The sequence below is a fragment of the Neopelma chrysocephalum genome, unplaced genomic scaffold (assembly GCF_003984885.1).
Source record: "Neopelma chrysocephalum unplaced genomic scaffold, ASM398488v2 Primary Assembly neopelma1_72, whole genome shotgun sequence".
Classification (NCBI taxonomy): domain Eukaryota; kingdom Metazoa; phylum Chordata; class Aves; order Passeriformes; family Pipridae; genus Neopelma; species Neopelma chrysocephalum.
Genome location: NW_020897732.1, coordinates 11,281,814 through 11,307,989, shown reverse-complemented (window position 1 = coordinate 11,307,989; position 26,176 = coordinate 11,281,814). Strand labels below are relative to the sequence as shown.

Below are 26,176 nucleotides of genomic sequence, written 5' to 3'. Positions count from 1 at the left end.
AACTTGCCACCGGCTGCCGCAAGAGAGGAGCCCCGAAGAGAAGATACAAGGACTCCCTGAAACAACATCTCAGCCTTGGCCATATTGATCACCATAACTGGTCTACTCTGGCCTCCAATCAGGAGGTCTGGAGACACACCATCTATAACGCTGCTGATGCTTTTGAGAAAGCACGCAGGATCACTCTCGAGGAGAAAAAACAATGCAGAAAGAATCGTGTCTTGCAGAATATACCACCTAAGGAGTCTTTCTGCTGTGCCTTTTGCAATCGGACGTGCCTGTCTCGTGTTGGCCTTTTTAGCCACCAATGAGCTTGTAACAAACATGGGTAGAGCCCTTCCCAAATCTTCATTCGTGAAGCCTAACCATGAACTCACAGTTACCAAGGGTAAATCATGCCTGACCAACTTGATTGAAAGAAGAGAATTTCAAAGTGTGTGTAAGCAGAAACATTGCCCATTTTCCGAGGAACAGGTTGTGCAGCCTCCGACCTGATGGCTGACCCTGCTTGGGGAAAGGAGTTGCACTACAGATCTCCTGAGCTCTCCTCCAACCTCACTTATAACCCTGTCCTCAGCTATGGACACCTGTGGCTGGGCAGGTTCAACTCACAGGAAACAGGTTGTCATTCTCCCAGAAACAGTGATTTCTCTCCTTAATGCAGATCCTTTATCATCCTTTAATAGTGTAATCATAGAATCATGGAACTGTTTGTGTTGCAAAGGACCTTAAAGATCATCTTGTTCTTCCCCCCTGCCATGGGCAGGGACACTTTCCACTAGACCAGGTTGCTCAGAGTCCCATCCAAGCTGGCCTTGAACACTCCCAGGGATGGGGCATCCACAGCTTCTCTGGGCAACTTGTGCCAGGGCCTCCCCAGCCTCACAGGAAAGAGTAATAAACATATGAAGAGGTGGATAATATCCCCTTTTTCTGATATTTGTTGATGGTGACCTGCAATAGCCTGTGATTATTTTGTGTAGTAGGAGTGAAACAACTTTTTTCAGTGATGCCATTCTGCTCACATGAGATTGATTTTTCTTTCCAATCTTTTCTCTGTCTTTTTCTTCACACTATGATATTCCATATAGGATTACTCATATACCACTTTCCCTCTTTCTCTGCTAGAGTCAAAAGTGAAATGTCCTGCATTGTGGAAACGTTTTGCTCTAAAGTGTCTAGTTTGGAATTGTTGTCCATTCTGGAGAGCAGTCAAAGAGAAGGTGAAATTGGTGATTTTGGATCCGTTTGTTGAACTCTTTATCACAGTTTGCATTATCTTGAACACCTTATTCATGGCTATGGAGCACCCTGGCATGTTACCAGAAACCAGAGCAATGATTACTATAAGTGACCAGGTAAGTGAGGTCTATGTTAGGGTGAATATGGAGTTATAACCCTGTATTTATACTGGAACAGTCCCATAAGAAGACAGACTTCTTCAGTGATCTTTTCTGAATTTTTTTTTGTCTTTCCAGGTCTTCACCCTGATTTTTACACTAGAGATGATCTTGAAAATCATTGCTCTAGATCCTTATTACTATTTTCAGAACAAGTGGAATGTTTTTGATAGCTTGGTTGTTTTGATTGGTCTACTGAGTTTTGGAACCAATCTGTCACCTTTCAGGGCGGTAATGATACCTTTACTATTTTTTAAAGCACGTGTATTGTATAGATTTGTAAAAGATTACAGTGAAATACCCTCTCATTTTTTCACTGATGAATCTGTCAAATCAGTTCTCTTTGCTGGTAAATAGGAAGCCAACAGGAACATTTCATTAAAGCAAATATTAATTAATATTAAAGAATACTTTCAGTATGTTTATTATACTGTGTATATTGGATACTACAAATCCTCTGGCACAGTGTGCTCCCAGGGAGATCTGACCCAGCAGAGAGTACAGTGGTTCTCTATTAGGTCTGTACAGTGGCACTGCTCAACTACATTTCGGACCTACAATCAGGAGCAGATATTATCTGAGTGTTTTCCTGAGCTTAAGGATAGCAAAGATTCCTTGGCAGCTTTTCCTTTTGAGCTGAGATTTGTAAAATAATGCTTTCCTCAGGGCTTAGTCTTGGCCTTGAGAGCTCTTCGGTGCTTTCCTCTATTTTAGGGAGAAAGAGGAATAGTTCTGAGACATCTATGTTTAATAGTACTTTTGTGCTTATGTCTTTCATGAATATTTATAATGCTAAATTGATTAATTACTTCAAAATTCTTCATAGTATTTCAGAGTCCTCACACCTAGAAATGCAGTTGAATTCTGTTTCACCTTTGTATCATGACTGAGAGATTTTCACAGCCCTGAATGCTAATTTGACTAAATACCTCCTTTTTACTCATGGGGGTACAGAGGGTAGGTCCCATCTGGCTTTTCAGTTTGTTTGGTGAGAGGTGTGAAAAAGTGTTTGTCTTTTACATTCCATCTAGTCCAAAACTCAGTCATTTCATAACCTTCATCCATGTATTCATAAGATATTTATATTCATGTGCTTTTTATTGCTATTAATATTATTTGACTGGCACATTCTTGTATCTAACTTAGCACAATCAATTTGAAACCTTTCTTTGATAGTTCTCTGCTCTCACTAATATTAACTGTTGGAGCTTAAGCACAGCACTTTTGCACCAAAACAATTAAAAACCTAACTTTGGGGGAAAAATAATTACTGCAGTAAAAGTAGCATGATAAATGCAGGGTCTGGTTTTTATGTGGGCTGTGCTGTCTGGGCTGTGTTTGACCTTACCTTTTTTCTCTTGTGTTTTATTTTACAGATCAGGATCTTCAAATTGGCAAAGTCCTGGCCAGCCTTAAATACTCTTATGAGAATAATTCTAAACTCATTTGGTGCTCTGAGTAACCTCACTCTGGTTTTGGCTATCACTGTGTTTATTTTTGCTATAGTAGGAATGCAGTTTTTGGGCAGTGATTATGAAAAAAAATTCCATAAAATAAGCACCAGTAAGGATTTACGCTGGCATATGAAGGATTTCAATCATTCAGTCCTGATTGTATTCCGAATATTATGTGGAGAATGGATTGAAATGATGTGGGAATGTATGGAAGTGGCTGGAAAACAGAAATGTATTATCATTTTCTTGCTAGTCCTGGTGATAGGAAACCTGGTGGTGAGTTTTAAGTGATTCCCAGTCCCCGCTAAATGCACCCAGTTACACTGGCAACTGATTTTTTCAGAGGCAAACTTTATCATTTCAAGAGTATTCACACTATTCTCTTTTCTGGATGTCACTTGACATGTTTTTCTTCTACCTTATTTTTTTTTTTTTTTTTTACTTTTCCCCTGTTTTTCTCTTTCTCACACAAGAGGTAGAAGCAATACAAAATTATTCCCTCTACCCACAGTATAGAAGTGCAGTGCTTCTGATAATGTGGTGTCTGATGTCTTCATCTTTTGTGTTGATAGGATCCAATAACCAACTGTTCAGTGCTTTTAATGCTTATCAACTTGTATTATCAAGAGTTTACCATACCCAGATTTTCTGGTTTGTATGACATACAGTAGATGGAATGTAAATGTTCTGGAAGACAAAATCTTTTTCATCTGCTTGGTTTGTTGGTCCATACCAGAACCTTTGGGATGGTGGTGTTATTAAAATTCATCTTTGCTCTTTTTCAACATATCTATCTCCTCATACGTTATGGACATCAGAGCAGGTGAAAATATATTTGATACACCCAAACCCTCACTTCCTTCCTTTTTCTCCTGCCATTCCTTCCAGAAGGGGCCAGATCGTCCTATAACAATATTGCAATATAATAGTAAATAATTTCATGGCATTGGTTGATGAAAGCAAGACTGAGGGTTTCTGAAGTGTCTTTTCTGTTAGCAGTGGTGTCTCCAACTTACTTTAACTATTTCAAGGTGCTCAACTTGTTCATTGCCCTGCTGCTGAGTTCGTTCAATACTGATGCCTCAGCGGGACAAGAGGAACCTGGAGAAAGGACTAAATGTCAGATTGCCCTTGCACAGATTTACAAGGGCCTGAAGTCTGTGAAAGACAGAATTCTGGATCCTTGTGGCAGAAAAGTGAAAGGAAGCCTCAGAAAAACAGACAAAAAGAAGACTTTGGAAGAAATTTCTGGTAAAAACATAGAGGATAATAATTATGCCATGACAGATGTCAGAAAATACATAGACAACAATTGCTTTGACACAGAGTGTTACCATAATGAAGAGAATTCCTCAATAATAAGGAAATATAAAGATCTTTCCAGCAGTCACAGTACCTGTGTTCCCATTGAAGCAGCAGAGAGTTACAGTGACAAAAGTGATGATCAGCACATTGTATTCACAGAAACAGAACACAGAAAACAGGTAAGAACTATTCACATTTAAAACAAAATACTGTGACTTACATCTGTAATTGCCATCTCAAAGACAATAGTAAATATTATCCCTTCTGTCATTTCTGCCATTTTACTTTCTTTGTTCTTCTAGTGCAAGGGCTACCAAATAGTCTTCATTTTCCAAAGAGATTTTGAATGTCCACTTTTCACCATTCTCTTCATGGACAGCCCTAATTCTGCTTTTGTCAGTTTTGTTTCCATCTATTGCTGTCAACAAATAAACGAAGTTTGATGAAGACAGACATTCCTTCTTTTTGTTTCCTTTGTCTTATACTTGGCTAGTTTCTAACACAGGCCTCTTCAGCTGCTTACATGTTGCTTCACAGTTGCATGGCATCCAAAGAAAATGGAAAGAAAAGCTGCACCTCAAAAAAGAATTATTTTTTTTAATTACCTTTTCACCTCTATGATACTTTGGACTCCCCTTTATATCTTGTGATTTTCTTGCATCGGGTAGGATAAAGTTCAAGTCTTTCTGCATGTGAGTTAGACATTTATACTGTCCTGATCATACATAGGCATGTTTGAGATATTTCAGGTGTCTGTCACACCCATGCAGAACTGTCAAATAAGACACAGGAGCTATAGGAACTCTTTTCACAGAGTTACAGAATTGTTTGGGTTGGAAGGGACCTCTGGAGATCATCCGGTCCACACCCCCTGCTAAAGCAGGGTCACCTAAAGCAGGTTACAGAGGAATGTTTACAGGCAGGTTTGGAATGTCTCCAGTGGTCAGTGTCTAGGTGGACTGCTAGGATGCATTTCCTAGGGTTTTGCTCATATTAGGAAGCATTGTCAATGGAATATCTTTGGACAAGTTCTCAAAGAAGCAAAAATTGCTGATCACCTTAGAATCATCTGTGACCATTTCAAATATGTTATCCAGAAGCATTTGATGACAAAAACTGCTGCAGTGGAATCTGGTCTTTCTTGGAATTTGTGGAGGCAAAAGGACTCAGAACTGATTGGGATCAGTTAGGTCTTCTTGGGGAATGATACATTTCCACAATAAAACCTCAGTAGCACAGTATTTGAAATCGAGGAAGAAACCATTCTATTACAAGCATTTTTGAGATATCATTTAATTATCTGTAAAAAGACAAACATGATAGTGGAAGATTCTCTGCCCATGACAGGAGAGTTGGAACTAGTTGATTTTTAAGGTCCCTTCCAACTCAAACCATTCTGTGATTCTGTGATTCTCTTATTTTAAATTTTGTGGATGTTTTAGATTCTGTTAAAGAATTTTGACTTTTAAGAAAGACTGTCAGGAAGGAAAAATGTGGAAAATCGACTAGTTTCCATTATTTCCTGCAGAGAGACAGATTAGGACATAGAGATCAGCGTCAGAGTTCAAGCAGCTTCAGTCAGATTTCTGGGACTCCTGAAACTAAAAATGTTTTCACAGTAACACATGAAAAGCAAGAGCAAAAAGAGGTAATTCTAACTTTTATCATCTTGTGGAATATGCTAGAGATTCAAACTGTCACAGACGTTCTCTCATTCAGCAGTGACAGGACAGGTTGGGATCTTCTGAAGAGTAGCAAGTATAATGCCTGTGGAGGTGGCACATCTCTCTAGAGGCAGTAATAGCATGGAGGTTTGTTTTCCTTATTGTCTTTAGTTTTACAGGTGTGTAGGTTACCTACCAATAATTACAATTCTTTGAGATGTGTACTCCATACATACATTTCTATCCTGCTAGGCCTTCCCATCTTCAGTCCTTTTGAGACATGGTTTGTATCTCTGAAAATGAAAAGAGAATTGGATTGGCCTGAATGTAGGGATTCATATTACAGGAAAAGTGCTGCAAAGCATTCTGGGACTTGTAGTTCCAAGTACTCTTACTGACATGTGCCGTGGAGTGCCTTCTTGCGATTGACTGAGAAATCATTTGTCACGATTTAAACATTGTATTTAAGCTGCTGTTCTTTTGTAATAAAGCTAATTCAAACCACACCTCGTGTAGTTTGGGTTCGTGTCAAAACAAGTACCACAAATGGCGTCCGAACAGAGACATTCAACAGGCATCTACCACACCTGGAGAAGTCAGACTTTTCTCCAAAGCTGTAGCATAAGAAAGTCTTCTTCTTCCTGCATGTCCTGTTTAGATGACAAGAAGAAACCAAGAAACTTATTAAATTAAAAGCATGGAAACAAAGAGAGTAGGGATTGGCTTTTTCTGTCCTATTATTTGTAATTGCATTTTGGTAGTTCAGCAACAATAAGATAATTTATAGACTGCAGAATTCTTTTGGGGAGGGGGGCGGGGGGGTGATAAATATAATTTATTTTTGGCTTGTTAACCTTGTTAATGAAAAGCAAATAAATTCTCCTCTTTCTCCTTCTCCCATGCAGAAATGTGGTGCTGCTCACAGCTTTTCTGAAGCCAGCAGTGTGGATCCGGCTGTTGGTCTGGAGATGTTTTCCCAGACTAAAAACTCACAGCTGCCTAAGGACTGTTTTGCAGAAAGTAGGAATCTTTTCTGTATTGTGCTAACACCAAATGAACCAGTGTTAAAAAACATCCACTTGGAACATGTCCAAATCAGCAGAATCTGTTTTCCTGCTCATCCCAGTGTTGACATCTGCCTTTGATTACCTGAACATCTCCTTAGGCTCCATTGACTCTCATGCTTTATCCTGCTACCTTTACAGATTCATGAAGAGTTTTTCTGGTGCAAAGCAGTGAACAGGGAGTGTAGTTGTAATGTCTCTGCAGTGAAATAAAGTGTAATAATCAGTAAAAATAATAATTGATTACCCTACTAGTAAGATACTCTCTCTTTTCAAAACAAAAAGGAGAATGCAGAAAATAAACATTTTTTTAGATAGAGGTAAAGTCTTTTTTTCTTGTGCCCACCAGCCTTTCTGCAGAAGGGCACAAAAGCAACTCTCTTTTTCCCATGTATGAGTTGCTCTATTAAAAGAGATTAATTTTGCATACAAGTTTTTTCTTTTCTTTAGCTTTAGATCATTTCAACCACAGCATCACCTCATAGGTAAAACAGCACATTCTTTCTCTAGTCTGTAGAAGTTCTCTTTAAGATGTCCTATACTTTTTTGATTTCATGTCTCAGCATTTTCCATGGAACCAATATACTGTTCTTTCTCTTTTCAGATTGTGGTAAATGTTTCCCATGTTGTGTAGTGGATATCACCAAGTTTCCAGGCAGAAATTGGTGGAACTTGAGGAAAACCTGCTACAGAATTGTTAACCATAGCGGGTTTGAGTATTTTATGGTTTTTGTGATAGTATTGAGCAGTGCAGCACTGGTAAATTGCATTTAATTTCTCTAATTTTGAATAGATTGTTGCCAGTAAAGGAAAATAATAGTATTTAATTGTTTTTTCTACTCTGACCTTCCTTCCCACAGGGAGAGAGAAAAGTGTAGTAAATGTATCCCTTAAAAGCGATAAGGCTTTCCCCCACTTAGATAAGATATTTAAATATATGGATTTAACTAAATGGAATTGTAGTTTTTCATGGAACATAGTTCTTCATACACTTGTGTGTTAATTACAAGGCTAAACCAGAGTCTGATATTAGTTTGCACTTTTAAATAAAATAATAACACTTCTACAGGTTTAAAGCATTTTCAAAACATTATGATTAGAATCTAAACGTGAAGTTGGCTGTAAACTCATAGGTGAGGTAACTTCATTGCTACCCTGATCAGACCCATTTCTACTCAAGAATAAGAGAACTTTTATGATTTGAAAGCATATTCACTGTCTACTAAAAGTAATTTGTTAAACGAAATATTTTATAATGCAGAAGGAACATAAACAAATAGTCTGAAAGGGATCTATGTGGTAAATATCAGAATTTTCCAAATCAAATCTGCTCTGTGTACGTTAAGTTCAGGTTGGTCACTGAACCGTAGATTTAAACTGTCTGCTTTTAAATTCCCATGGCAAAGTGTCCAAGGGAAATCCCTGGGATTCCTGTGAGGGCTCCTCTCTATTCATGTGGAACCAAGCTGAAGTAAGGAAGGAAACTGAGTTATTCTTTAATGTCCTCTAGGTTCTGACTAAGTTGAACACAAAGCTAATTGATACCCAGGTGCAAAAATTACACAAAACAACATTTTCTTGTCATCAAAGATGTTTAGCAGTGAGAACTTTCACCTTTCTAAGATATTGTTGTCCTTTTGCAAAAAGAGACTTGTCCATTTTTTGTTCATTTGTTTTCTTTGTTTATAAAGTTGTATGCTGATAGGGAATTTTCTGGACCAGTTAGAACAAAGGGACACCATGGTGTCCTTGCCTTGAAAGGAAATTAAATGAGATGGTGATCACAAACAGAATGCACAGAAAAGTCCTTGGTAAATGCTCAGTGCTCAGAGCAAAGGAAGAGTAGTTAGGAACTTAAGTAGATTCTAACTTTTTAAGGTAGCAGCAATTAAGAGTAACTAGAAACTTTAAAAAGTTAGAAAAAAAGTAGTTAAAATTATGAAAAAGCATTACTGCTAATGAGCAGGTGGTTTGACTGGTAGATGCAGATCAAGGTAGCCAAGGTTTAGCACGGAATGAGAGAACACATTATCAAACTTGCTCAAGAAAAAAGGTCAGAAATGTCAAATCGGTTTCTGTACATGAATGCCAGAAGTTGTCATTTACCCACACTCAAATGAACAGTCCCATGGACACAGGGACAGCTCTGCTCTGGAGGCATTTCTCCTAATTGTGGCACAACTGAAAGACCCCTTAGGTCCAGAAGCAGTAGCACTGTTTTCTAACACTGCAGAACAGGAGTGTATTGGTAGAGGGGCATAAACATAAAGCTCACAGACCATTATGGTCAGCAATATGTCCAATTTATTATTTAAATAAGTCAACTTTTATACAGTTTAGTTTGTTTTGGGCACATGCTTACAACAAGGTGATTGGATAGCTCAGTCTGTGCATGCATCTCATGTCTCCAGTTCATTGGACCTGATGTTCTGTCCATGCGGCCTGAAATCATACTTGGCATGTAGAGGCCTTCATAATTAGGGGCTTTCCGAAATCTGCAGGTGTACCTTTAGCTGTACTTTCTCAAGGCTTTCTTGCTATAAACATACTATGTTCTCAAACCTTATAATTAGACACACAGATAACAAGTATAAACATTACATATTTTCACACAGTCTATAAGTATAAACATTACAGCTTACAACTTCTAAAGTCATGTCAAGCAAGGCCTACAGAAAGCAGGAAAAATTGTTCAGAGAAATCTCTTTGCTCCAGCCACAGGAGTGCATATGTTTCATTGGATTATACATAGGAGCATCTGTGCTCCATGTTTTTTCAGTGGTCTATGCTCCTGCTCCACCTTTTCCATGGCCTTTTAGATGGGTTTTTTTAGGCATATCTTAAGTGCAAGTGAGCTAATCAGGTCTGCTGTTAATACCTCAATGAAGTGGGTAGGGGAGAAGTGGAGGCTTGGTGAGGAAATAATTCAAGACGTAAAAGGAATTGGGAGTAGATTGGCAATATCAAAAATTTAAAATTAATTAGCGAGGCAGCAAATGCATTGAACACAAGCAAACACTGATGTGAACAGCAGCAATCAATAAAATATTTTCCTAAAACCTCAAGGTCAAGGTTTAGGTGAAAAAACCTGCAACTCCAGGAATGAACAGTTCCAGATAAGGAGTTTGTCATTCTTTTCCATGTGTGTATTACAACTCTGCAGGCTGACTAAAGATGATTCATTAGGAAGGTTAGAGTCTGAAAGACAGGGTTTAATGTGTTTAAGTCAGGCTTTATTGTGAAGAATTTAGACCAACACCTTCAAAATTATCAACTACCTTGGGAAGCCAGAATGTGGTAGCCACAATTGCCCATCCTCAGACAAGTTTTGTAATGTTGAGCATAAAAACCTGAAAGTATGTGATTTTTCAACAACCTGAAAATGAGATTGTACTTATTTTACAATTTAGTTTGTTACTTCTAAGTATAAAACTAAGTGGGGGTTGCCCATAGTTTAATATGAAATGGTTGTAATAAGACAAACTGTGTATTCTTGTGCAATTTAAGAATAATTTTCCATACAACTACTGACCTTTTTTAAAACTGAATTCTGAAATTCCAGGCATTTGAAGATATTCACCTGCAGAATAGAAAAACAGTGAAAATGATCCTAGATTATGCTGATAAAATATTTACCTACATCTTTTTGATGGAGATGCTTCTGAAATGGGTAGCTTATGGATTGCAGAGTTACTTCACAAATTCCTGGTGTTTGCTTGACTTTGTCATTGTATGTGTAAGTATTACATTCCGCTTGTCATACATTTTGATTTTTGACATTTTCTATCTGGATAACTACATGTAACTTCTGATTATGAATAACTACAAGTGTGAAAGACAGTTCCCAAAAGGTGAAAAATCTGCATTCCAAACAGACTTTAGGACAAATTCAAATTGAAATTTTCAGCAATAACTAGAAGTTGCTTAAGAAAATTCTATTAGGTATCACGGTCATTGAGGACCATGATGGCTCTAAAAACCTTTTCAAGTGGGGAGAAGGATTTCAATTAGTGATCAGAAACAAAACTAAAATAAATTACTTAAAACTATAGAAAAATGAGAAGTTACTGGCAGTTCTGGACTAGATGATCTTAAAGGTCCCTTCCAACCCAAACCATTCTATGATTCTGTGATTTTGGCATTTAGAAACAGAAAAAAGGTAGAGTTGCTTCTTGAAGGCGAAGAACTTAGATAGTAAAGGGAGTTGAAAAGTATTGTTGGAAAAATCATTTACCAGAATGATAAAGACATAGGAAAGTACTTTTTGCTTTGCAAATGAGAAATCCCAGAAATCCTTTGCATATCTATAAAGAGACATGTTGAAAACACCAGTAGTGAGATAAGTGCAGTATTCAATTCCTACATATTTCTTATGAATTCAGACAATATTAATTATTATAATCTTGCCATATAAAAATGAAACATCTATGCTTGTCAACATCACACTGGGAAGATTCTGAAGTTAAATATTTAGAAAAAAGAACATGTAAACAGATGACTGATGTTAACATTAGAGTAATTGTTTGATGGCTTCAGAATAGTCAGCATTGAAAGTTGTAAAGTAGTAGGAAATTTCTACACAAAGGTCTAATGTTATGGCTAGTTATAAAGAATATGTAGCATGATTTTAGCCATTACGGTTTTCTAATCTTAATATCAGTGCTGTCCAAAACAGGGGAAAGCCATGTGTCATGGGTTAAGCACCACCTCTCCCCCCAACAGGGGACTATAAGTGGTTGGTCCTAGGAGAGTTTCCCCTGAGAGACCAATTGCAGCTGTTTTTTCGCTCCTGTGAAATTAGATATCACAACAGCCGGAAGTTGTTGGCAGAGTGTGAGAGTGCCCGAGAGAGAGAGAGAGAGAGAGAGAGAGAGAAGCCCAGGGGTGGCCAGGGTTGGAGGCAGCGTGTAGGAGTGAGTGTGTGTTGTGAGGGAGAGACTCGCAACCATGAGGTGAGAGGAGGGAGGCCTCCAGCCCCCTATGCGGGGGGCCAGCCCTCTTCTTCCCCCCCCGGTTAGGCTGAGGGGAGCTTGGAACAGTTTATAACTGGACCGAGTACCCGTGGCCAAGGCTAGGGGGCTCTTTTTCTTCCCCCACTGCCCAGGGAGGCGGTGGCGTGGACTTAAGCCTCAGTACCGGAGCTGAGCTAGGAGACAGGCCAAGAAGGTGGTCTGAAGCCCAGAGAAAGCAGCTGCGATCTGTGCAGAAACTGGAAGAACTCCAGGCTGAAGGAATTGGAGATGGGCCAAGGAGGCTCGGGGGAGGCTCTAGGCGAGGTTTGGGCGAGGGCAACCAAAAACTGAAAGCTGCAGCAGTTAAGGAAGAGAGGAAGCCAAACCATCAGGCTTTTTCTGGGTAAGGACTTTTCATGAAAACTGTTTGGGGTAAAAGACTGAGTGAGACCCAGAAGCCTGCAACCTGGAGAGTGAGAATGGAACATCTTACTCTCTGGGGAGGAAACCTTCACGAACCAGGGAGAAAGGACTCAAAAGCTGACTCCTTGGACCTTTTCTTGATGAACACCTGGTGAAGTGAGTGTTTCCCTTGCAGCCCAGGAAGAGACCTCAGCAGAAGCTGAGGGCTGGTGGGGGTGCAAGAGAAGACCCCTTCCCTGATACCCCAACAAGAGAGAGACTTTTAACTATCACCCTGCAAGCTTCTCCTGAACTGATGTGGGAGGGTCCAAGGGGTGGTAGAGATTGTGTTAATATTGTGTATATAATTGCTTTTTAGTTTCTGTAGTATTTATTGTGTATAGTAATAAATTGTATATAATTCCCTTCCCCCATACTGAGGTGTGCCTGTCTGAAAATTTCTCTTCAGTGTTGAGGTAAAATGTGGGGGGAGCTTGGAAATTGGATTTTTGGGGTCAACCCCCCACACCGTGAAAATATATGAACAGTTAAAAGTAAGAACAAAACGAAAAACAACTGCCTCCCCATCTCAAATTAGAATGAAGAAATCCTTTTATATACATATATATATTAGAAAGGAATGAAGTAAAATTACAATAACTTTGAATTTAATGTGTATTTTCTTAATTTGACTTACTGATCAAAGATATTGCACCATTCAGGTAATGATTGTTTGCTAACACAAACAAGGGAAAATTTGTTTACCATTTAATAATTGCAGTTCTAATTCTATGAACACAGTTGTCATTTGTTTCCTGGGGACTAAATCCTGGTACGGAAGACAAGGCACGTTGTTCCTCTGGGAGTGGCCTGAAATCTCTCAGGACTCTTAAAGCATTGAGGCCTCTACGAGCTTTGTCAAGATTTGAAGGGATAAAGGTAAAGATATTGGGGGTCGGTGTGAATATTTTGTAATGGCTGCATTTGAAGATTTTTTTTTGAAAATGACAACATAAAATTCACTATTATTTTCATTCATTTTGTTCAGGTTGTTGTCAATGCACTCCTTGGAGCTATCCCCTCAATCTTCAATGTTTTGCTCGTCTGTGTTGTCTTTTGGCTCTTATTTAACATTCTAGGAGTAAAATGGCTTGGGAAAAGATTTTCAAAGTGCATACTCCAGGAAGGAAATATCAGTCTCATTAATAACAAAAGTGATTGTGAGTCTTATGGTGGAAATTGGACAAATTATCCTGTAAACTTTGATAATGTTGGGATGGGATACTTGGCTCTTCTCCAAGTGGTGAGTTCTATAAAAACATTCTCAGTTTTGTTTTCTTTAAGGAAGTGGGTCGAGCAGCCCAACCATGGGACACCACTATGCTTCTGTTTATCCCACTGAAATTGGGGATATTTTTTAACTTCCATATATATTTTCCTTGTTGGTGCCCTGCTCAGTTCCTCCTAAAGAACACTTGGGCATATGCAACCTTGAGTTAAAATTAAGAACTCTGTTTCATGGCTTTTCAATGTTGTTTTAATCTTATTAACACACTAAGCCTGAAATAGTCTTCAGGTTACTCAATTAAAAATATTCTAATTTTCTCTAGTTCAGAGTGGATGAGAAAGAAAATCAGGGCACAGTTTATTTATATTTTCTTTTCCTGTAGAAGTCATGAAGGACTGGGATACTAATTTATTGAGCTCCTTCACATGACAACAAAGGAGAGAAAGGCAATTTTTAAATTGGCTGTTATGCCTGTATCTTTTTTAGATGAAATTCTTTGCCCTGGATCCTTCAAAGTATTCTACGATTCTGCAGAGTTGCTAAAAATTCCAGCAAGGAATTGTTTGCTGTTTTCTCAGAAATTGTTTTTATCTTTTCACATTTTATTTGCAAGTTGAGCCGAAAATTTTACTGCGATTTTTCACAAAAAAAAATTTATTTTAAGAAGAATTAACATTAAGACACTTTTCACATGAATCATGATTTTTTTTTGGGTTAGGAAATATTTTTGTTTGTTTGTTTGTTTGCTTTTGTTTAGTTTTCAAGAAGTATTTTTTCTTTTGACTAAACTCTGGTGAATCATACTTCCCAGCAGATCTTTAGAAGTGATACACATTTTTTATAGCACACTGCTCCTTTTCCACAACTATTAACACATTTATATTAGCTACATATATTAAATATATATATATATAAACTATAACAAGCTTAAAAATGCATTTTTCCAGGCAACTTTTAAAGGCTGGATGGATATTATGTATGCAGCAGTGGATTCACGTCAGGTATGTCACTAAAATGACAATTTAGTTCTTTTCCCTTTTCTTCTTCCCTTTTCCATCCATGTAATTAATTTTTCACCTTGTTTGCAATATCAAGTCAAAAATACAAGCGGTTGAAGGCATCAAACAACACAGTGAAACAATAATCCTTGGAGTACCAAATATCTAAAACTTAGACAAAAGAAACTGGTCCAAGTAGAGTGACACCACACAGAAGCCTGCTATGTCAGGAATGCAGAGGGGAAGATGTTGCAAGCTTTGTGCAAGTCTCTTTTGGAAACAGAATACAGAAGCTCTTGGAGGGACTGTGCAAATTTTCCTCCTTTTTAAACGTGTACAGGAGCATGGAAACAGCATGCAGCTAGAGCAGTTATTTCAGGAGATTTTCTACCCTATGTTTGACACCCTCACTATTTCTTCCTCCTTTGCATGTGTTGTTCCTCACTCTCTTACCAGGACAGTGTGTTTTAACTTTTCTATGTTTAATTGAATTTACCTTTTTCTCACTCCTTCAGTCTCTGTGCTCTTGACTGCAGTGAAATAGCTGCTGATTAACATGATTGTTCCTTGTAGGGCTGATCTTAGTGAGCTGGGGCTTTAGAATTGCCTCTTGTCTGGGACAGCATTCCAGAGGATGGCTGGTCAGCATTATGTTTAGTCTGAGCTGTTGTTTTTAATCAAGGCGTTCACAGGATCCCTTCTGATTGGAACTGGTTCTTTATTACTTAAAAATTTGCTGAAGCTGGATTTGTCTCTATAGCTCTGTTTGTCACGATCTTTACAATCAGTAGCAAGACGGAAAAAGACAGTGGTTCTACCTGTATATCCAGGTAAAGATGTAAATGTGTGGAGATAATTTATCCCTCATTACAATAAAAAGATCTCTTATTATAAATTGGAAATGGTAATTATCTGTGATAATGGTAATTATTATCTGTGATTATCTCCTTTTTACCAAAATTATTTTTCTGGTTTGACTTTTTTTTAACAGATCGATGAACAGCCAAAGTTTGAAGCAAGCTTACACATGTACATATACTTTGTGGTTTTCATTATTTTTGGATCTTTCTTCATGTTGAACCTTTTTGTTGGAGTGGTTATCAGCAATTTTAACCAACAGAGGAAAAAGATAAGTACTACTTGAGCTAACTCGGTGTCTCCTGTAATCCCAATTTGCTTAAGTGAATGCTGGTTTGACATGTAGATGTCTAACATTTTGAAATAACTGTTTAACTGGATAAATTAAAAATAATAACACTTTAAGCCATATTTTGAAAACAGGAGTCTCCTTTTCCTCAAAGCTTTTGGCAATTTACCTGTAAATTCTATTTTCCTCCCAAGTCCTTAATTTGTTCTAAGTAGAGGAGGAGGAGGAGGAGGAAGGAGGGAGTAGCTTTAGAGATGAGAAGCCTGATTCATTTAGATGTTAAATTATCCAGAATAGAATGGAAAATGGAGTAAATTATTCCACTTGGAAGACTTGAAACAAATAAACCTCTTGCTCATTCAAAAAAAGCACACCCCAACAGGAGGTTTGGAAGACAGAATCTCTACAGGAACCCTTTTTTATTTCCATAGCCTGATTCATACACCAAGTATCAGAGCATTGCTGCTCTGGGTAGAGAGAGAACAATAAAGCCCACAAGAAATTCTTCTGCTTTCTGCATTTGAACAGGGAAAGGATATTTGGGGGTTGAGGAACAACAGTCCAACTTCACTCTAAGAATTTCTTTTTCTAACAAAGTCCCAGTTACAGTAATCCAAACACATAGAAACAACAGTGGTTAAGTAGTTCATAAGCCTGAATATTTACTGGAAGTTTATGTGGATCTAACACTTTTTTCTTAGTACATGCTCTGATTGGCATTTTTTTCTTTTTCAGTTATTCTCTTTCATTTCTTTGCTGCTTCTCAGGAATTTTCCTTGTGATTCCATATAGTGAAGTCAAATGGAATTTTCAGAGGTCTTGCCAGAGTGATTGAAATTGCAGATGCCCTACTGAACGTTGTTGTGTGTTTGTTGTGCAAAATGCTGATCACTCATTACTTTTATGATTGATGCGTGGCTTCTGAATCCTGGGTTCAAAGGGATTGCTAAGTAATACAGGGGGTGTAGATGGGAATAAGACTGTCAGGAACCCCCTGTAGAACTGGGTCCCATCATCCTCCATTTACCGGCTAGTCCAGCAATACTCTTCTGTTTCTACTTTTCCCAAAAATAGAAAGTATTTCACATTTTGATGAATCGTATGTAATTTTTAAAGTATGAAATAGATTTGCAAAGCTTCAGAAAGGCTCTCACACTTGAGGGAACTGACTTGGGAACACTGCCTAGACTAGACTTCCATGATCAAACCCAGATCAGCTCTTTCCAGTACATCTTTTCAAAGATCAAGGGGAAAAGGAGAAATGGTGAAGACACAGTTTGTCTTTATGCCCTCTTAGGTCCCACTCAGGACAGCTGTAACTTACTCTTTTTTACAGAAAGTTGCTGGAATTTATTTAGGGAACTGCTTAAACTTCAGCTGAACAACAATATTCTTTCCCTTTACTTAGGTGGAAAGGATCTGTTTTTGACTGAGGAACAGAAAAAGTACTATAATGCCCTAAAAAAACTTGGATCCAAGAAACCTCAAAAACCCATCCCAAGACCATCGGTAAGACCATCTTAGATAGAACGTGGCAGAAGATACAACAATGGTGACCATATTTGAACTCAGTAGCCCAGGCATAGGGAAATAAACTTTGCATTAGAGCCCATCATCTTCTTTATTCAATGTAGTATTCACATTTTACTCTCTTTTTCTTAAAACAGTCTTTCTTTGTGGGTATTTATTAGGGAAATTTATATCCTATATATGACCTATCCAAATGTACAACCTGTTTATAAAGGTTCATAATTAGTATTTGATAACCATACCATGACCTTGGTTACTTAAGTTGCATGATGTTGCTTCTGCCACTACATTGGATTATTGCAGGTGAGAATGAATAGAGAATAGTACATGCCCTATGGCAGTTATTTGCTTTTAAATAAATAATAATAATAATATTATTATTATTATTATTATTGTATATGTATAAGCGCCAATGTGCTCGCTTGATACCTGAATATACTTACCCAAGTACTGTGAATTTTCATTGAAGATCTAAAGAAATCACCTAAAAATGCTTCTAGTAGCTTAGTGTTAAAATTATATTACCCTAAGTTCTTTTTCTAAGCATAAATTTATGATTGATATTTGAATGCGTTTCTTTTTCTCTCCACAGAATGCATTCCTGGGATTGCTGTTTGATATCGTAATGCACAAAGCATTTGACATCATCACTGTGATTTTCATCTGCCTAAATATGATTGTTATGATGGCAGAAAATAACCAGGAAGGCACCAAGGAGGTTCTTAATAAAATCAACTATTTTTTTGTGGCTGTATTTACAGCGGAATGTGTCATAAAAATGCTGGCCTTAAGGCAGCACTACTTCAAAAGTGGCTGGAACTTATTTGATCTTATTGTTGTGGTCCTTTCAATAGTTAGTAAGTACCAATCACGAAATCAGGTAATGTGTCTTACCAATATTGAACCAAATTTCAGTATGAAGTAACCACTTAGATACATTTGATAAACAAGTACCAGATCCACTGTACTTTTTCAAACTATAGGCTAATGAATTCCTTCAAAATTCCTTCTGTATTTTCATTTATATTTTTGCATAGTGCTAAAAGGTAAATGGAGTTTTCAATTTTTATTTTTCTTAAAATATGTGTTTTTTGAGTAATTAATAGTATAGGAACCTAATTCATTTACATATTCACTAAGTTATTGCTCTTAAATTGTTGTCTAACTGTTTTTATGCTTTTGATTTACATGTTGTTATGGTAACTGTTGTTTTCACAGTAAAAGTAAATTCATGCAAAAAATGCATTTGCATGAAAAATGAGAAAGATGTATTTATTTCACCAGGACCTCTTTTAAAGAAGGCAGATCCTGATTGCTGATTTAGAAAGCTCAGGAAAATGTAATTGCTCAGCACTATTCTAAATCTGGGCCACTATTTGTGACTGTGAAAAGTCTCATTAAAACTGGCTTGGGTTTTTTTGGCTTTTCAAATAAGACTAGATGCTGATCATTTCCTCTACAAAGGGTCATCCATAGCTCTAGTTTATTGTACGGTTTATTTGGTCTGTGCTTCCCACTCAGGCTCAGGTTATATCACAGAATAAAGGACAGGAAAGAAAAACTGCTCTGAGTTCTCTGTTTCGTGCCTAAGCACAGTAACCCTTTGCTGTCCCGTGCAACCCAGGGAAATGATGACTCCTTAACTCCTCTGTTTGTACCCTACTCATTTAGTAGGGTCAAAGAACGGGGTGTAATGGGGGATAAATACCAAAAGACAGTTTTTCTTTAGAATCCTCTTGGTCTTCTCTGATCTCCTTCAAGTACCAAGCATTAGTCAAAGCCTCACATTTGGCATGTTATCAGGCCTGTAAAGAAGCAGCAGATGACAGCCAGGAGGCAATCCCCATAGCTTTCAGCACAGGAGCTGAATGGAGCTAAAAGCATTTTTAAGTACTTGAGCAATGAAAGTGTAACTTCACCAGCCCTGAATTAGAGAAATCTGGGAGGATGCAGTTTCCAAACTATGCATAATCTTGATATCTCTCTACTATGGAAAGGTATTATGATTTGTCTTTCTTTTCCTAAGCTGTCTTGTAAGCAAGTGCAGTATTTGTGTGGAAAGTGGTGTAATATGATCAGTGTTACTTCTGACACCTAAAGCACAGAATATAACAAAGCAGACAAAAATTTGACTAATATGCCTTGACAACATTTTGTTTTCTTTCTCCCTTCAAAGGTATTGGAGTTTCTGAAGCCTTCAAAAAATTCTTCTCTCCTACACTTTTGAGAACTATTCGTTTGGTGCGAATTGGCCGAATACTGAGATTGATCAGAAGAGCGAGAGGAATTCGAACCCTTCTCTTTGCATTACTGATGTCTCTTCCTGCACTAGTCAACGTTGGCCTTTTGCTTTTCCTGATTACATTTATTTATGCCATTGTGGGCATGGCAAACTTTGCCTGTCTTCCCTGGGAAGGTGGGATTGATAACATTTTCAACTTTCAAACCTTTTCTGGAAGCATTCTCTGTCTCTTCCAAATTACAACATCAGCTGGCTGGGATACTCTTCTGGCCCCTTTGTTAAGTGAATCTGGTATATGTTCTCCCAACTTAGTTTTAAAAGAGAAAGATAAAATTAATTGCAAAAATAGAGCATTTGGTATTTTTTATTTTGTAAGCTATGTCATTATATCATTTCTCATTGTTGTAAATATGTACATAGCTGTCATTTTAGAGAACTTCAATGTTGCCACTGAAGAAAGCACAGATCCTCTTTGTGAGGATGACTTTGATATGTTTTATGAGACCTGGGGAAAATTTGATCCTCTGGCAACACAGTTTATTGACTATTCTGCTCTTTCCGACTTTGCAGATGCTCTGGCAGAACCCTTGCGCATTCCAAAGCCCAACAACATCCAGCTCATATCCATGGATCTCCCTCTAGTGAGTGGAGATAAGATCCACCACTTAGATATCTTGCGTGCTTTCACTAAAAGGGTCTTGGGAGAATTTGGAGATTTAGATAGTCTTGAATTATTCATGGAGGAAAAAATTGTGGTTGCCAATCCATCTGAAATTTTTCACAAGCCAATTTCTTCCACTCTTAAAAGAAAACAAGAGGAGGTGTCAGCAGTTATTATCCAAAGGGCCTTCAGGAGGTATTTGATACAGCGTTCTTTCAAAAATACATCTTTCTTATGCCGTCACAGACAGAACAGTGCTGCCTTTGGAGAAGAAACACGGGAGAAGCAAAGGCTTATTGTATCAATGCTTAATGAAAGTAGTGGCAGGAAGACACATAAATCACGGCCTGTTTCTTCCACATCTCTCCCTTGACTTTATGATGCTATTGCTGACACAAATGAGCTGGACACATAAGGTTACCCCAGGCTGCAGCATTTTTGACATTCAAAGCAAAGTCACTGATTTTCAGATGGAGACAATATGTAAATCCTAGAGCATAATACTCTAAATTTAGAATAATGATGGCAGCCTTCAAGTATTCTGATTGTTCAAATTTGCAAATTCTCCTTAAAATGATTAAGGTCTGAACAACTATGTCATAAATATTGGAGGAAAATCAAACCCTAGAACTTTTTTCTCATTTACTGGAGTAGGTGGGTTAATTTTTTCACCTGCCAGATTTGTCCTAGTTCATGTGTTTACGGAAGAAATCCATAAAAGGTCGGTTGTAAGCACAGATTTATAAACACACAAGGCCCTAGAAGAATGTATATCTCATTAGAGATAACCAATATTTCCAACCAGGCATTATTGTAGCAAAATGAAAGAATTACTGCACTTCTGTAATAGAACTCATTCAGGACACTCGAGTATAATCAGCCTCTAATTTTGATGGGTTTGGGACCATCCTCCTCTGCCACGGTCCGAAGGGGGGATGGGGCCGTGACACAGCACGGATGGGTCCGGAGACAAGGTAGGAGTGCAGATGGAATGCTTTATTGAGGCATGCATGGGATTTTTTATCAGTTCAGGCAGGGAAAGGGCTAGAACATGGGTGGAACATGAGACAGACAAACGGGGGAAAAATCGGGATAGGGACACAGGCAAAAGAGGAAGGAACGTGGGAGGAGCCGGGGAAGGAAAGGGCGAATGGTGGCTGTCTCCTCTCTGCAGCTTCTGCAGCCTATCAGAGAGGGGAGCAGGGAAGCAGGGAGCAGGCAAACTTGTGGCAAGCCCGAGCATGCCCAGGCTGGGCATTGTGTAGTGTGGATGCAATGAAACCACATAATAACGATAAAGTCCATATAATAACTGTAAGGTCCATATAATAAAGTCCTGTCAATTGCTGCATGTTTTTCTCTACACCTGGAACCTCTCCCATCCTGAATCTTGTTCCTTCACACTCCTCCTACCATGTTTGGGTGGATTTGCTTATGCTTAAGAATTTTGGAGTTGTCTGTATATGTGCACCTCAATGGATTTAACAGATCATCCTCAGTTGCCTGTGCATAAAGTTTGTATATAATTTGTTCTTTGTATCATTCAGTGTATGAAAATTGTCATAATCATAGCTACCAAAATCAAAGGATGTTATACAAGGGGTATTGCTTCCAGAAAATCTTGAGAATCATTGTACATAAAATTTCATCATCATCTAAATGTCATAGAAAACATTACTTAGTAATCTTAGTGATATGAGGCAACATTTAATAAAAGGTAGAGGAAGCATTTATTTGATTGATTCTGAAAAAGAAAATATGAACAATGAGTATTAATGTTTTACTGATTTTTTTTCAGTTTAGGTTGTTCGGATGAAGGAGCGTTGTGGTGGATTCAGAACCACTAATACAATACAACTGGTTTAGATTCTTCAATAAAGAGCTCAGATGCTTAACATGTTTCTGTCTGTTTTGTAAGGAGTATCCAATTTCATTTGTTACAAGAAATAATCTGTTCTTAAAAGGAAGAACCACAGTAGTACCACTTTTCCACAAGTAGCTACCTATTAGAACAACAAAACTGAAAATGTTTCACTTTTTACAAAGAATCAGAAAAGATTTAACATTTTGAGGCCAAGAATAGCAGGAACAATAAGGTAATTACTTAATTTTTACTGTCGTTTCCCATGTTAAATACTATTAAATATGACAGATATTGTTAAGCATAAGTTAATTTCAGGACAAATAAAGACACAGGAAAGCTAAGAGTTTAAGAGTTCCGATACAGTATGGTTTGAACGGGCTTTATTATGGTTGAGCATCGGCTCCCCAGGGAACCACCATCCCCAGAAATGTTCCAAAAACAAGTGGATGTGGCAGTTAGTACTGTGGCTTAGTGGGCATGGTGGTGTTTGATTAAAGGTTGGACTTGATGATCTCGGAGGTCTTTTCCAACCTTAATGATTCTATGATTACTTCCAGAACCAGCTGCAGTCCAGAAAAAAAAGGCTGATGAAGAAGGTTTGTAGACCTCTTAGGATAACTCAGGAATTTGCCCTTGGGAGCTGCCACACTGGGCAGAGGGATGCAGAGATATTTGGTGGCTCTGCTTAAGACCTGCTCCTGTCCAGCTTGTGTTGTTTCATGCAGAGTGATGCTTGTGAGGTGAAACTATTTATTTTGTTCTTTGAGAGCTGGACTGAGCCGACAGCTTTTGTTCAGTGATCAGGTACCATTAGATGGCAGCATTTACTGCAGTTTAAAATGTGGCCAGTCTTCGGTGAAAGGTGACAAACTTGCACACTTCAGCAAAAAGGTATTACATTGAATGTAAAAAAGTTAGAAAAAAACATCAAAACTCTGTTTTTTCCTGTCCTGTGCTTTCAAGTTAGCCACAGTTCTCAGTAGGTGCTTGTTCACTGACGATTAATAATTAAATTCCACATCTGTTGCAGATTAATGCAACTGGAGAATTGCCCGGTGTTGAGTTCTTCACAACAGGAGACATATTGGAGCTTGTCCATTGGAGGGCCATCAAGATACTGGATCATGTGTCAGATAAGGAAAAGCTGAAAGATTAGTTTGTTCAGAATTAAGAAGAAAAAGTGAAAGTGTGGATCTTACTTTTGATTTCAAATACCCAGTGAGTGGGTTTGGGGAAGTGAGAGCCAAACTCAGATGTACACAGTGCTATAGATAGAAGTCAGCAGACACAAGTTTCAACAACGGAAATTCTGATCAGACATTAGGGAAAAAACCCCACAGTGAGGGTGGATAAACGTTGAAAGAAATCATAGAATCATAGGACCCCAAAGGGTCTTGGTTGGAAGGGACCTTAAAAGATCACGTAGTACAATCCACCTGCATTGAGCAGGGACACCTTCAAGCCACAAAACACTAAGAGATGTTGGGACATCTCTGTCCTTGAAGAAATACAGAACTTGACTGGACAAGACACCAACCAGCCTGATCCAGCTCCAATTTGAAGGTGCATCTGCCTTGAGGTGACTTAATTGAGCTTTTGAGATCCCTTCTGACCCAAATTACTCTGTGATTCCATGACAGCAGCCACAGCTTTCCACACTTAAAGATTATGGCTAAACAGTCACATTATTCAACAACCTGGGTATTATCTGGGAGTCTGAGTCTATCAATCAACACTATTTTGGGCATGCAGTTCTAGTCTCTGTGTACAAGAGAGTGACAAATTAGTGCAAGTTAACAAGAGATTTCTTACCTGTCCATCCCTGGGAGCCAAATGATGAGTCTTCTGTGACTTCTACAACATCCTGTCAGATTTCTTTCTGCAAGTTTTTTCGGCACCTTCATCCATTAGAAATATTTGGATAAAGATACTGACTGGTGTCAGAGCCGGATGTGGTGCCACAAGTTTAGACCCTTTGCTCTGCCAATTCCAGGGGAAATATGTCAAGGCATCAACTTAGTAAGTGGTTTTATTGATCTTCAGAGACTTTTGAAAGAGCAATAGAGATGTTTTGGCAACTCCTCAGGAAAACAAGATGTTGGGGCAAATCTGCTGCAGTTATCTGCCTCAGGGTTCCATGGAGTTAAGGTAAGATAGGCCAAGCTGACTTTGATAATTACCTTAATGCAGAGCTGCTGGAGTTCTGGGCAGACTGAGGGCAAGGCAAGTTTGTCTCCAGGTTCCAGGGAAGTTGGGTTTCTGCAGGAGCATTCAAAAGTTAGAGATTCATAGGTTAGACTTCAGACAACAGCCACCATACCTTGCTGCCCAAATGTTGGGTAGAATTTGTCCCCAGAGATTATTTAAATTAGTCACTGGAAAGGTCAGCTCTTTTGTAAATTTTCTTTTACATACTCATACCTTTCTTGAAATGAAGAGAGTAGAACTGGAGATAGTATTTTAATAGTGCTACCAGTCCTAGCATTCTCTGCAGAATTTATCAGCAAAATTCATACCCTTCAATTACCTATTTTTTTGTGCCTGTGGCTGAACTAATAACACAGACATGATGAGGCAAATAAAAATTCATCCGTGTATTCCTCACTTAGTATGTTTTTGCTGCTGCTACTAGTGACACCTGTAACTGCTGCTGCCAGAAATCTGTGCTTGTATGAGAAGACAGATTCTTCAATATCTGTGCACAGAAATTCATCCAAATACTTGCAACTGTTGCTTTCTCCACTCCTGAGCAGCATGTATAGAAAATTCCTCCCCATTTCAATGACATAACAGAAAGTTTTAATAAAACCAGCAGCAACAAGGCTCTACTACAGCACCTGTGGAGAATGACACTTCCTCCTTAAACATACGTAGTGCTTATCACTCATTTCTCAGGCTCTCTGACATCCCATTCAATATAACACTTATGTTTATGTCCATTATGTCCACTCCACTTCAGCTTCCTCCTATAAATTGTTTTGTCTGCCAGCTCTGCACAAGATGGATTATCTATGAGAACATCAAGTATGATGGGTAACAGTTGATGTCTCCTACTTTATCTCAGTTTGGGTCTCACCCCTTAACAAACAGCCAATAATCCAAATGGCAAACACCCAAAAAATCCAGATATGAAAGAGAGAGTATTAATGTGTAAGCACAGGTAAAAGTCAGTGCAACCTGCACTTTCTTATAGACCTCGGAATCCACCAACAAGACACAGAGGCATAAGAAAAACTGGTTAATTCTGCTGCTCACAACACTAGTTGGTGTTTATTGAGAGTACTCTATCTAAAAGTATGTCTGCACTGTTGTTCTGATTAGTCTACAGCCTACAGTTTCAGCCTGAAACATGTTCAAACTGACAAATACTGAAAATGTAGCTCCTTCAGCTAAATACCATATCAAATAAAAAATCATCTCAGTCTAATTGGAATCTCAGTGTAATTATGTCATATTTTTTCATTATGCTCATGGTGATGTGCACAGATATACCTGGCTGCCAAAAGAGAAACTTGTTTGTTGTACTGATACTGCCCGACTCGATTTCCTACATTTACCACACTTTTTTTCTGGACTAAAGGTATATGGTACTCCTGTATGACTGACCAATAAAACTCCCCAAAGGGGAAAGGCTCAGAGGAGATGGGCAAGGGTGATGCCCACGAAGCTCAGGGAGAAACACAGGATGTGACTGACCACAAGCTGTTGCAGACAAAGCCAATGTATCTCAACACAAAGGGGACTGGAGGGTGGCCTTAGTTTTAGACAAGCAGCTATCAACATTTGGGTGGATCCACAGATTACATTGACAGTTTTTTGTGTAAATATTTCTCCCTGAGCTCACTGAAAGAGAATGGTTCGTTGAGTTGGGGACACAGCATGAGGGGGGTTATACAAGGCTCAGCCCAACAGAGAGTATAAAAACTGAACAACCAACAAAAGAATTCCAGTAAGGGTGATGGACTTGAGCTGCTTCACCCTACATACTTCTTCCCAGTGACTGGGGACATCCAGCATCATGTTGGTGATCATATTACAGAGAGGGCAGTGGAGGTCACATGGGTATTGTGACTGAAATCTATGTTGCGGTTGCTGTATTTTGCTAAGTGTGACCTCACATTTGTATTGTGATTTTGTCACGAATGAGTGGCTTAGGTGGCTCAAATAGTAATCAGCAAAGGTGTTGGCAAAAGGAGGTTTAATAT

General features: G+C 38.4%; 1 protein-coding gene and 1 long non-coding RNA gene across 2 annotated transcripts in view; both read left to right on the top strand.

Moving 5' to 3' along the window:
• Nucleotides 1-21,161, top strand: part of LOC113969337 (sodium channel protein type 5 subunit alpha-like) — a 40,160-nt gene extending 18,999 nt beyond the window's left edge. The window contains 15 exon segments of the mRNA XM_027686939.1: nt 1,129-1,358; nt 1,479-1,631; nt 2,777-3,130; nt 3,886-4,338; nt 5,688-5,807; nt 6,729-6,843; nt 7,492-7,646; nt 10,450-10,623; nt 13,043-13,180; nt 13,290-13,544; nt 14,477-14,530; nt 15,519-15,660; nt 17,083-17,183; nt 17,797-18,061; nt 19,381-21,161. Of these exon segments, the coding sequence (XP_027542740.1) occupies nt 1,129-1,358; nt 1,479-1,631; nt 2,777-3,130; nt 3,886-4,338; nt 5,688-5,807; nt 6,729-6,843; nt 7,492-7,646; nt 10,450-10,623; nt 13,043-13,180; nt 13,290-13,544; nt 14,477-14,530; nt 15,519-15,660; nt 17,083-17,183; nt 17,797-18,061; nt 19,381-20,522 (3,851 nt within the window). The 3' untranslated portion in view covers nt 20,523-21,161.
• LOC113969338 lies at nt 11,529-12,677 on the top strand. The gene is made up of 2 exons (XR_003534829.1): nt 11,529-12,242; nt 12,438-12,677. It is a non-coding gene; the product is annotated as an uncharacterized LOC113969338 (long non-coding RNA).
• Nucleotides 21,162-26,176: the final 5,015 nt, after the last annotated feature.